Here is a 13,688-nt window from a genome sequence, read left to right as displayed (position 1 = left end):
TACATTTTTTGGGGTCATTTTTTTTTTTAAATGTTTTGAAAAACATTTTTTTTTTTTTTTTTCAAAAAAAATTTTTTTCTCGGGATTATCGGGCCTGGCAGGGAAAGACATTGAAATAATCTCGGGATTATCGGGCCTGGCACACAATAAGTTAAAGCAAGACGCCCTAAGGGAAGCAACCTCCAGGATTACTGCCATTAATAAAAAGTAATTTGTTACGTTACAGGATTACCTACCCAGAAAAGTTACTTACTTTTAGATTACTTTTGCGTTACCGACGATTAAAACCAATTTGCGATTTCTTGTACAAGTTGCTATATTGCCCAGAGGACAGTAGGCTACTGTACTCAATTAGCCTACTGTATGTTTATTGACTGTATAGTCATTGCATGAAGCATCACGCTATGAGCCGTCAATAAAACGTTAAACTTCTGGAGTATGACCCTGTGTGCGGGCAACATTTTTCCTTTGTGTTTGCTTCTAACCCTGCACCTGGCCTTTTAGATGTGCGTGCTTTTCTTCTTGTTTATACCACTCGTGATACACTCACGGCCCACCGGTTGGGAATCGCTGTTCTATATAAAGATGACTTGACTTGACTAGTAATGGTGTCAGCAGGCTATCAAGGCTATCCCTTAATGGACATCTACGCCTGTTCCACACACTCTCACAATCACTCGCTTTGGGTGAGCCGAAGGCGCCTGAACTCCTAGTAGGGGTACAATAGTAGTACAATAGCAATACATTGACATATTAGCTTGAATCACAGGACTAAAATCACAAGTATTTGAGCCTATCTACAGTATGCCAGACTCTGATCAAAAGGTGGAGGCTGGGGTGGAGGAGGCGGGTAAGCAGCAGCGGCTTCCAAGGCTTCGGATCAAAGACAAGCAGAGCTGTAGTGAATGCAAGACATATTTAAAGGAGCCTCCCTTACTGGGCGTGAGCTCTGATTGGATTATGACAGTGTGATGTAATGATCAGTAGATCTGTGAATGAGGAAACGATCTGAATAACAGACAGCTGATTACAGCTTAGGCGGGAGAGACTCACATGTCATTCATAAACTAACGCTATGCTTAGGTTTTGTGTGATGCTGTAAGTACCGTTGTTTCTTGTTGAGATTGGCACATTTCCTGGGGCAATCTGCCCAGATCACACGTGTCACTCTCAAAAGGCGCCTGCAATGTAGTCCATTTGAAACTACATTGCAGTGCACATCACGGGGTGATCACTGCTTGCCTTCTGTGAATTGCTTTATTTTTATTTTTGTTTATTTCGTTGCTGAGTGAGGTCAGCAGACAAAGTGACGTGAGTGATATGGAAAAAAACCTGGGTGAAATGTGCCAATCTCAACAGGAAACAACGGTATGATCACGTACATTAGGACGTAAATTTAGGAAGAAAGTTAGAATATGTAGATAAAAGATTTCTGCCCGACAGCAACGATATATAACTTTTTGCGTTATTATTAAATTGTCATTTATTTATGCATTCATTCATTCATTTTCCCTTCCCTTTCCTCTCCTTTCCAATTAGCCCCCACTTTGAAAAGCACTGAGTCAGAGGATGCCAGACGCTCTGGCCTGACAGAAGTGGATCCAGGCTGTGCTTTGTGGTAAAGCCTGTGGGAGCGAGGCTCATGTGGACGGCAAGGGGGGAACGGAACACGTCCGCGTTGTCAGGACCGCAAAAATGAAAACCGATACATCATAGGAAAGCAAACAGCCTTGGTCAGCTTCATCATGATTCGTCACCCATCACACATCACCTCCACCCCTGCCACAACAACACAAAAAAGGCATTCAGCCAAAAGATGAAACATGACAAACTTGCAGTGTCGGAAGTAAGTACTCAGTAACTTAAGTAAAAGTAGAAATATCAGAGAATTTTACTTTAGTTAATGAGCAAAAGTATTGGCATCAAGATATACCAAAGTAAAAGTACAAAGAAAAATATTCTGAAAAGGCAAATCATTGTACAATATTTGCTTCTGAGATGTAGTGGAGTGTAACTTATAAAATATTGAAAAATCGAAATACCCGAGTAAAGTAAAAGCTCCTCAAGGCTGTACTTTATACAGTGGTGGAAAAAGTACACATATTTTGTACTTAATTAAAAGTATCAATAATGCACTGTAGATGTACTCCGTTACAAGTAAAAGTCCAGAATTCAAAATGTACTTGAGTAAAAGTATCAAAGTATTGGCATCAAAATGTACTTAAAGTACCAAAAGTAAAAGTACTAAATGTTTGAAAATAGCAGATCTACAAGCTCACAACGCGTCGCATCGCGACGCGTTGGGAGCTTGTAGATCTGCAAGCTCCCAAATTGTAGTGGAGTAAAAGTACAATATTTGGAACCGAGATGTAGTGAAGTAGAAGTAAAAGTATTGGAAATTGGAACTACTCAAGTAAAGTACAAATAGCTCAAGTGTACTTAAGTACATTACTTAAGTAAATGTACTTAGTTACTTTACACCACTGTGTACTTAAGTACAGTACTTGAGTAAATGTACTTAGTTACTGTCCACCACCACTGGACGTGACAAACATGATGTCATTATGGTCTTGGTTGCACTGGTTGAGCTGTGAACATCCCTTAAGACAGGCCAGACTATGACATGAATACTTATTAGTTTGACCTCAATACACTCTTTGTGAATCTCTGTCTGTCTGTTTCTCTTCCAATAGTCGAGGCCTAATCCAATTACGTTAGGCTGTGCATGTGCGTGCTTGCGCGCGTGCGTGTTTATGCCCATGCTCACACGTTAATAGACTGTGAAATCCTCTAAAGAGGTTTTATGGCTGCAAGACAAGAGAAAAACAAACACACACACACACACACGCACGCATGCACGCACGCACGCACGCACACACGCTCACACACACGCGCGCGCACACACACACAAACACACGCCGAAGGGTGAAGCCACAGCTCATTGTGACGTACATATGCATGTGCACACAGAGCGGAAAACACACTTACTCCCGCAAACATGAACATGTTTGCATAGAAAAACATGAAACAGACAGACAGAAGGTAAATCAATAAAACGTTGTTGTCGAGTGGAAACCTGTATATCCAAAACCGTCCTTTTTTGTTCATATTTTAAACACGATTTAAACTAGTGAAAATAGCCGATCTAAAAGCAGCTTGTAGATCGGCCATTTTCACTAGCTTTGTGCGACAGACTTGTATGATGAAGCAGGGCTTTACTTTAACTCTCCTACTGCCAGATCATTTATTTATTTATTGGGTCTGGCGCCATCAAAAAGCGGCTTACCTTTGCGACGTTATAGTAGATAGACAGACAGACATTTATTTATTTATTTTTATTTTTTTTGGTTGTGCAATAGTGCACTTTGGTCTGCCAGGCAGCAGAGGGCGGCGTCATGCGAGAATGAATGTGAATTTGCCTGTTATGTGTTGAAGAAGAAGAAGACCAGTCACTGGCCCCAGAGCCTTACAGCCAGAGGAAATCAACAAGGAAGTGAATTGTTCTCCGTTGATCTAACGCATAATGGATTTTTTACACCATCACCGCGGAAAATGTGTTTACAGTAGACGGCCGCGCGACCCCTCATCAGCTTACAGTCATCAGACGAACGAACCGAACGAGCGCCGTATTGGCGGTAAGGTCTTGCGCAATCGGGCGAACGTGAACGTTCAAAGCGTGGGAAGAGTTAAGAAAGAAAAAACATACAAATGTGAAACTTGGAGATACGAGGTTACTGCCTGACAGTGACAAAATATGGGGAAGAGAAGAGAAGAGAAGAGAAGAGAAGAGAAGAGAAGAGAAGAGAAGAGAAGAGAAGAGAAGAGAAGAGAAGAATAGTCGAGGAGATCCGAGTTGAAGAAAAGCTCCCAGAAGTATTTCGTCAAGAAAATGCACTACTTGTACAACTTGGACTGCAATCCTTGAGGGGGAATTACAACACACACACACGCACACCCACACGCACACACACACACACACACACACACGCACACACACACACACACACACACACACACACACGTCACTTGCTCTGTTGAACTCCACAGTGTGGTGATGTCGACCTGCCTGACCTCCCAGCAGTGCAGTGTGTGAGTGTACTTGTACGTGTCACAATCCTCCTCCGCATGGACTGGAGACATGCGTGCCATGAGAGACAATTTCTCTCTCTTTCTCTCCCTCCCGAGTACTTAACAGTTTTACTGCCAGATGTTGTTATTTATTTATTGGGTTTTGTGCCAGCAAAAGCACCTTACCTTTGCGATGTTATAGACAAAGATGTATTCATTTTTTTTTTTCATCATTATTATTTTCTTTTCTCCTTAAATAGGTGTACTTTCGCTATACTAGCAGTAGAGGGCAGCCTCATGCAAGAATTAATGTGAAATGGCCGCGGTAGGCTACCGTCCGTCAAGACAGCTCAATCGCTACAGAGCAATAGACCCAGAGAAAATAACAAGGAAGAGTGTTGTTACTCCATTGATGCTAACGTCCAGGGGGTTTTTGAGAGCACTTTTACGGGAGCTGTCTCTACGGTACACACCCGCGCGACCCCTCATCAGTTTACAGACATCAAAACAAGGTACAAAAGAACGAGCCAAAGAACGTACAATTGGCATCGCGCCGCCGGGAAAAATGGAGCGAACGGGAACGTCCAAAGCGGTAAAAGAGTTAATATTTGGCTTCTGTCAAAATCACAACTAATAAAAAAAAACTAGCAGCAGGCGGCTAGAAGAAGTTGAGTTTTAAAACGCAATTAAATGTTTTATATGCGTGTCCAAGTTACTGAAACATTTCGGCGTCGATTTGGCCAGAGCCGAACTAATTCCCTTTACAACGCGTGGGAGGAGTGCCCCGAGTGTCTGTTGAGTGTTACCTTTCTCTGTCTCGCTGCCTGCTCCGCTGTTTTCCTGGTTCTTCTCCTGCCTGGAGATAGAGAGGAGGGGGGGGGGGGGGGGGAGGAGGAGAAAGAGAGCGAGAGAGAGAGAGAGAGAGAGGGGGGGGGGGGGGGTGTTAACAACCACATGAACCACATGAACAGACGGTTAACAACCACATGAATCCTATAGCGTCCCAAAAATAGGCCAAAAATGGCTAAATATGCGTTTTGAGTTTGTAGATTGTTATTGTCAGCGAGGAGATTTGGTGTAGAGCAGGGGTCTTCCAACGTTTTCAGGCCAAGGACCCCTTAGTTGAGAGAGAGAGATGAAGCAGGGGTCCCCACAACCTTTTCATAGATTCCATATAGTTTCATCATTTGACAGCACAATCATCAGTGTATTTAGGATTCATGTCAATTTGTGTTTTCAGATATTTAACCACTTGGACAGTCAATAATAAACTTGACCTTTCACTCTGTACTTAGTCTGCTCTTTTCCCCCTCTACACGAAACTACTTTGCCAAAAATAGGAGATCTACAAGCTCACAACGCCTCGCAGCGCATATTTTTGGCTAAAGTTCTCAGAATATAGACGCTAGGGTTCAAGTGGTCAATATAATAAAGGGGAGTTTCTATCACACAGATTTGGAGGACCCCCTGTAGTAACTCTGAGGACCCCCTAGGGGTCCCGGACCCCCTGTTGAAGACCCTTGCTGTAGAGGGGAAAAAAGGCAGGGACCAAGTACCCAGTCCATGAAGGCCCATACAGCCATCCACACAGTTTTGGTCATACAAGCACAGACCGCAGTTCCGTTTTTGTTTGGCATTTGTTTACATTTTCTCCAAAATCATTCAAATGTTACCTTAAACTACTTGAACAATTAAGACAAAGTTGGCTCACCATTGTGCAGTTAATCTTTTTCATAAATCATCTGACAATTTTCTGTTAGACTTTTCACATCAATTCACACATTTAAATGAATTAATACACAATGACAATGCAACTTTGAATTATTTTTTAGTGTTAGGTTTCCTATCTCAAGCTAATTTGCCTGTAAGTTGAAGTAGTATATCTATGTGTATATCTTACACCATACATGGGCAACTGGCGGCCCGGGGGCCACATGCGGCCCCCACCTTCACTTAATGCGGCCCGCAGGATAATATCGGAATACCGATATATTATTGGTTTCAGCTGTTACAATTCCAAACATGCAAACATGACCCGCTTTAATTACTTCAGTCTATACTAGTAGTTGAATGACTAGTATAGTAGTATTAACGCTTCCAGTGCCAGCCCCTAGAGGGCACCAAAGAATGCCAGACTTTCTCCCATAGGGGACTGCATTAGCATCCGGGGGCTCACGTTGCAGTGACGCGCGTGCTCACGTTCGTGCACGTCATGGAAAGGTCCCGGATGATAATGCTAACAGAATAGCTATTCCCATTTTGTCATTTTAAAGATCATTTTTCGGCGATTTCGCCATAAATAAACCTCGCGCCACATCCCTAAAAACACAATCCAGAGATATGGGCCTCCAAAGATGTGGTTTTTCATTGGATTCGCCGGCGATTCGCGGCGCCGTTCGCGGCTAACGGCCGGCATGGCGGCCCCCGGATTTGGAACACTGGATTTTAAATTTAGGCTCAGGCTTCAGAAGGCCTCGGATCATTTTATTCATTTCATTAAAAAAGCCGAACATGTATGATGTATAAAGCCGGACCATGTAAAATGGCTAGCTGGCTAGCGTAGGACGAGCCAGGACCACCCACGACTCTACAAGCAGCTCAGGGTAAGTCAATTAATAAAAAAAAAATTGTATTGGATTGAAATAAAGCCGAACATGTTCGGGATAGGCACAGAATGAGTTAAAATGTCTTTTGTATGTCCAATGTGTATTTAAGTTCATAAAGTTAACATAAATATAACTAAATGCATTTGAAAATTAATCAAAATGTTACATTTCAGGATTCCAATAAAAAAATTAAAGATAATTCAGGATTCCAATTCAAAAGTAGCAAAAATAGCAGATCTACAAGCTCAAAACGTGTTGCGGCGCGACACGTTTTGAGCTTGTAGATCTGCTATTTTTGCTTCTCTTACTGGAGATGAGAGGTTTTTGCTCGACAGTAACAATATGCAATGTGGCCCTCTGGAGTGAGTGTGGAAATATAGTGGCCCTCTCCATCATTAAAGTTGCCAACCCCTGTCTTACACGAATGTATGGAACTGCTCCTTCAAAAATCTAACATGGTATGTTTTAGAAAAGTGCTCTGCAGTAATAATAATGTCAGGGATAGTGTGAGTCATAGTCAGCAGAATACATTTTCGCAGAGGTAAAATACACAGAGGAGAGGAAGAGAGAGAAAGAGAGAGAGAGAGAGAGAGAGAGCACGCTATGTCTGAAGTGGGATTTCTGAGGTGATTTGTGGACTGTCCCCAGTGCGGTGCAAAGTACAAATCATCCTCGCTCAACCTCAGCCCAACTGTTGACCATTATCTTCTCGCTGGGAGAACTGTGTGCATCTACATTTCACAGAAATCGCTCCCGCGTGCGGCGAAGAGCAAAGCACCCCATCATTCCTCAACGTGGCTTCCCAGCAATGACGACAGAGGTAGCCAATCAGGCTCCGATCCAATCCGCTCAAGATGGGAGCCGAAAACCCCCCCCAGCACTAACTTCTTCCACATTTTCAGATATCGCATGGGGAGCGTTAGACCTTTGGTAAACACTGACCGGAAGATTGGGAGGAGACAGAGAGACATCAACCTTTTCGTGTGAAAGAATAATACTGCAATATAATGGTAAATGCAATGTGATGGTTATTCAATATATTCAACATAGCACTAAGAGGGAGTGGTGTAGAGTAACTAAAGTACTGTACTTAAGTACACTTTTGAGTTATTCATACTTTACTTGAGTAATTCCAATTTCCAATACTTTTTCTTCTACTCCACTACATCTTGGATCCAATATTGAACTTTTACTCCACTACATTTATTTGAAAACTTAAGTTACTAGCTACTTTGCAGATATAAATTATAATATTATGATATACTGTAATACATACTGATCTGCTATTTTCAAACATGTAGTACTTTTACTTTTGGTACTTTAAGTACTTTTTGACGCCAATACTTTAATACTCTTACTCAAGTACATTTTGAATTCTGGGCATTTACTTGTAATGGAGTACATCTACAGTGCAGTATTGGGTTAGTAATATAATGGAAAATGCAATGTGATGGGTTATTCCATATTCAACATAATTACTAAGAGGGGGAGGGTCAAAACTGAAAGAGAAATAATGTCATACTGTACAGTAAGTTATGTGGGTTTAATGTACAAATACGAAATACAGCTCTCTTATCATCTCTCATGCGCCTGCACTCGCTTAACACCGTTCCGGACTATGTCCATGTCCATTTTCTCAACCTGTCCCAAAGCTCCAGAATATCAATACAGAATACAAATGTTTCTTTCCTTTCCATGTACTGTAGAAGATGGGGGAAGAGATAAAGGCAAAGACTGCCCACATAGCAGCAATAACAGAACGAATAAACATAATTGGACGCTTTTGCAACACACATAAAACAGTAACAGAAAACAACAAAATATAATCGACCAATTATTGTAGTTGGAGTTCTCACTAGTCTGGACAATTAACCACGTGAACCACAGCACCCCTATGCTGGGCATGTCAATAATAGCAGAACATTTGGCAAAGCATTGCGAGCTTGAACGTCAACCGTTTTCAGGAAAGAGTAGGAGGTAGAAAAAGGAGGGTACCAAGTACAGACCCCGTAGGACCCCAGTCAATGAAATATACAGGGTTTAGAGTGGTTAAAACCCAAACCTCATCAGCTCAAGTGTGTTGAAGCTCGAACCAATACAATACTGTAACCCATTGTTGCACGAATATGAATGGATATGAGTACAGGTAAATTGATATACGGGCTGAAACTCTACTTGTGCTAATGTACACCCTACATGTACTGTATGTGATCCTGTTAGCAGCAACATGCAATGAAGTATGTATTTCTCCCGAGCCAGCAGAATGTCTGTTTTTATATCTCGAGATCTGTTAAACGTTTGCACGATTTTAATCGCAGTTCTAAAGTTCGTTCTGAAGTGTTGGACTCAAAAATCCAGCCAGAAACGATTTGAAAATGTTGCAGAGATATTTTAACTGTACCAAGGACCTCCAACGGAAAAAAGACCGCATGAGCTTTTTTGGGCAGGGTGTTTGACTGTACTTGTACTGTACTTGTGCTGTTTTTCAAACATAATAGCAGATGTACAAGCTCACAGCCGGCACGAAACGCAAAAACCCAAAATGACAGACGCTTTCCCGGTTTTAACGAGTTAAACAAGAGACAGTTCTTGTCTTTTAATTAAGGCCTCTCTGCTAAATAGATGAATTGTTTCATGTTAATTGCATTTGGATGACGCGGCACACAATGCAGTGATTGCCAAATGAAACGCTTCTCGCCGGCTGCTTGCAAACCAAACTCATTTCCTAGCTTTCCTTTGGCTTGTGTTTTAGCCACATGAAGCCCAGCGTCCCTATTCTGGGGATAGCTTGTAGATCTGCTATTTATGAAAAATCATGAACATTTGTGCAAGTCTTTGAATATTTTCCCCGATTCTAAAAATGTCTTTCGAATCCCTCTTCTGAATCAGTGGTTCTCAAACCTTTTCATGTCAAGGACCCCCACAATTACATGTATTTGGCCACGGACCCCCATTTCAAAATAGGTTGTTCCAGAGACCCCCAGAAGCAGAGATTAAAATATACTGTATATCCAAAGATGTGCAAAAAAAAAAAAAAAAAAAAACACAGCTCGAAACGTGGCGTGAAGCTTTGAGCTTGTTGATTTGCTACTTTTTTTATTTGAATCCTGAAAAGTAATCATTTCCACCCGAAAGAGACGACATAGTCCAGCGAGCATAAGTAACGGCCCTTCAGAGCGCCATACTGCAGGGATGGACTGAATGTGAGCTAGAGTCAGGGGCGTCACAAGGGGGAGAAAAGTGGGACTGAGTTATTAGGGCCCAATGTGGAGGGGCCTGGAATTATTTTATACTTCAGCTATTGAAAAATAGCAGATATACAAGCTCACAGCGCGGCACCGAGTGCCGCGCTGCGAGCTTGTAGATCTGCTATTTTTGAAAAGTCGTGAAAATGTCTTTGAATATATCTTTTTTTTTTTTTTTACGAACATTTGTAACTCAAATTTTGCTGCTGGGGGGTCCCTGGAACTAAATATTTTGAGATGGGGGTTGTGAGATGGGGGTCCTTCACATGAAAAGGTTTGAGCACCACTGACATAGAAACATAGTTTTTTTCAAAAAACCTTGCACAGATTTTCATGATTTTTCAAAAATAGCAGATCTACAAGCTTGCAGCTGTGAGCTTGTATATCTGCTATTTTTCAGTAGTTAAATCACAAAATAATGTGTTCCCACTCTAAATGGGTACCGTTAAACCCCCTTCCCCTATGAAGAACATTCATGGGGGGCCCACAGTGAATCCTTGTACCCAGGGCCCAGAATTTGGTGCGACACCCTTGGCTAGAGTGTCAGCCAACGCAGTCCTATATACACGCTGTAGGGTACAGCACAAGCTGCTGGACTAATTGGTGTGGCGAAGAATATTATGAATTCAGCAGACTAATGGCAGCTGGTGTGCATGTGATGTGAGGAAAGCACACCAGGAAGAAGAGTGTGCGCACACACACACACACACACACACAAACTTTGTTCTTCGTGTACAGTATCTCAAAGACGCACATGCACGTGCACCCACACGCAACGTGTCTTTGAGAGCCCTCCAGTATGACCGCAGCCTTCCACTGAAGTTGTCCACTGGGTATCTCCGCAGGGGCTTCATTAAGTCTCGCGGAGGGTCTCAGAGCAAAATGACTAAGTAGAACCACCACATTCAACAGTGCTTTGGAACTCCGTGAAGCCATTAAAGAAACAGAGAAACTTGTGTGGAAGGGAGTTTTCTTTTTTTAATCTAGATGGATAACTGGTTACGTCTCCAATGTGTTGTTCTGCTACTGACTCTACTTTTCTGGAGCGCGGCCCACTTGAAAATCTTGAAAGTGTTCACAGCCTGACCAAGTATTCAGATGGCTGGGCTATGTGCATTTTCCGATCATATGTATTTGAATGCTTTAACGTAGTATCCTATTGCACCATCATTTTCAAGGTTTTAAAGAAAATACATTGAGAAATGTATATCCTGGTCTGGTGTCGGGTAGCCTCGTTCCCAGCCTTTACTCGTCTCCATGGAGAAAAGCCTGGTCACTAACGAATGCAGAGAATGTCTAAAAATCTATTAAAAAAATATTTGTATTATTTATTATTTCATACATTTTAAAACAAAGAAACTAATCTAAGAAATTCCATAAATACACAATTATAATAATTAAGAAGTATGAAAATAGCCGATCTACAAGCTCATGACGCGTTGCTAAGCGATGAGTTGTGAGCTTGTAAATCGCCTATTTTCACTAGTTTGGGTCCCAGAGCAAACGTCTATATAAAATGTCTCTTTTGGGTCATGAGCTGAACATTTTGGGAACCACTGCTGTAGAGGTCTTCGGACCTGCCCGAGATCCGAAATTACCCGCGATCCGAACCGCCCCGAGCCGGGTAACGGGGCCGTTTTCGAGCTTTTACCGCGGGGCGGGCCGGGGCCGGGGCCGTCTGCCCCGGTTCCCCGGGTATCTCCTGTTACCCGAGTGGAGCCGAGACAGGCCGAGATTGAAGTGAAAGCGAACGCAACAACTGCACCAAATAGATAACGCCACACGATGGCACTAAAGATGCAGCATGTAATCTGTTGCATTGGTTGTGAGAACTGAGAAGTATAACTCACTCAGTCACAACACTGACTGTATCAGTTGGATTGTTATTATTATCAAAGATATTAACGTAACGTTTTGGTTAACGGTTTACAATGGAGTTGTCATTGCGTGTTGTCATGCTCTGCAGAGCAAAATGGACACTCAAAGCAGAAAGATATAATGTACAACACATGCGACAGAAAACGATAGCATTAGCATTGGCTAGCCAAAGAAGAAGGAATAAAAACATGGATTTATTTGTATTTACAAACTGTCCGCATTGACTTACTGGTCTGGGAAAAGATCATCTTTTGGCGAGAGGCACAGCGCCGCTGACAGCAACAGCAGCACCGTGGCGACGTTAGGTAAGAAATATGTCTGATACAACTCTTAATATAATAACGTTGGCATTCTTTCATTTCGGGGCGACAGGTTCGGGTCTCGGATCTCTCGTTCTGCTCGGGTATCGGATCCAATTTTTCTAATAACAGGCGGGGCCGTTCGGATCGGATCCATCACGTCTCGGGGCTGATCGGGTAACGGTTCTCAAATTCCAAATGATAGACGGGGCCATATGGGTCCGGGTCCATTTCCCCCGGGTCCTTTTGGGTTCGGGTAGTTCAAATTGGACCCGTGAAGACCTCTACACTGCTGTAAGCAATTTGAAGCACTGCATTGGACAGAATATGCTCGAAAACCTTGTATCATGTACATTTATATTAACTTTAGCCAATGACTAGAACAGTGGTCTTCAACGTTTTCAGGCCAAGGACCCCTTAGTTGAGAGAGAGAGATGAAGCAGGGACCCCCACAACCTGTTCATAGATAGCGAGGCGTTGTGAGCTTGTAGATCTGCAATTTTTGGCTAAAGTTCTCAGAATATGGACGCTAGGGTGGTTAATATAAAAAAGGAGAAAAAAAGTTTTGGAGGCCCTCCTATAGTAACTCTGAGGACCCCCTAGGGGTCCCGGAACCCTGGAGTGGACTAGAATAAGGAATGGCTAAAATAACTACCAACTAAATGGATTATGTGAAAGGAGTTAGTTGTGCCTCATTTATACTTGGTTGAACATTGGTTTGTGCACCAAATATAGCCAATCTACAAGCTGACACCGCAACACCGGCAGGCAACTAACTATAAAACAGCCTCAGTGTCTCTCTGAGTCTCTGTGATGCCAGACATTACACACAGTATATTCCCAGTTTAAAACACTACATCACATGCTTTAGGCTTGCTAAAGGCAGCTGGCACACAGCTGGAGGAGCAGGTGACTGCTTTAATATCAGTTCAGAACAGAACAGTAAAACAAAGTTACAATTACAAAGGCTCTCAAGTTTCTTGAGTCAAGATGAAAATGAACTTATGAAGCCAGAGTTAACATTTCACTCCCATATGAATGAATATGTATTATTTCAGCACCAGTGCAAGGGAAATAAAAGACTGAGGGTAAGTTTCAAAGAATAATACTGCTGGAAGCCAATTACATGAACTCCCCTCACAACTGTATGCAAATGACATCCTGCATATAATGTTACATTCTTTCAAACTCTGAACTGACTGGGAAAAAGGTGAGTTTATTGCTCTGAGTCTACATTTACATCCTGATGTGAAAGAAAATATTTCAAAAGTATAAAATAAAAGGTTGTTATGCATAATGGACAATCAAAATATGTTGGAAATATATTTTGATGTGGTGTGATTATTACACTTAATTTGGATTTGACTATCAAGAAAATAAAAAGACATGGCACAAATCTCAAAAAGGTTGCTGATATACACACTCGCAGTGCAAATGTCTCCACCAGAGATTGCTGAAAACACCAAAGCAAACATGAGCAGAAACACACAATGACAGGGGTCTTCAACAGGGGGTCCTCAGAGTCACTACAGGGGGTCCTCCAAATCTTTGTGTGATAGAAACGTATTGTTTTCCTCATTTTATATATTAAC

The 13,688-nt window shown here is 42.2% G+C and overlaps 1 protein-coding gene across 1 annotated transcript in view; it reads right to left on the bottom strand.

Moving 5' to 3' along the window:
* Nucleotides 1-13,688, bottom strand: part of dgkza (diacylglycerol kinase, zeta a) — a 127,072-nt gene that overhangs the window by 20,675 nt on the left and 92,709 nt on the right. The window contains exon 29 of the mRNA XM_080720213.1: nt 4,875-4,924. Within this exon, the coding sequence (XP_080576339.1) occupies nt 4,875-4,924 (50 nt within the window). The remainder of the gene's footprint in view (nt 1-4,874; nt 4,925-13,688) is intronic.

The sequence above is a fragment of the Nannobrachium achirus genome (genome assembly GCF_963921795.1).
Source record: "Nannobrachium achirus genome assembly, chromosome: 24".
NCBI classification, from domain to species: domain Eukaryota; kingdom Metazoa; phylum Chordata; class Actinopteri; order Myctophiformes; family Myctophidae; genus Nannobrachium; species Nannobrachium achirus.
This window is presented reverse-complemented; position numbering and strand designations above follow the sequence as displayed.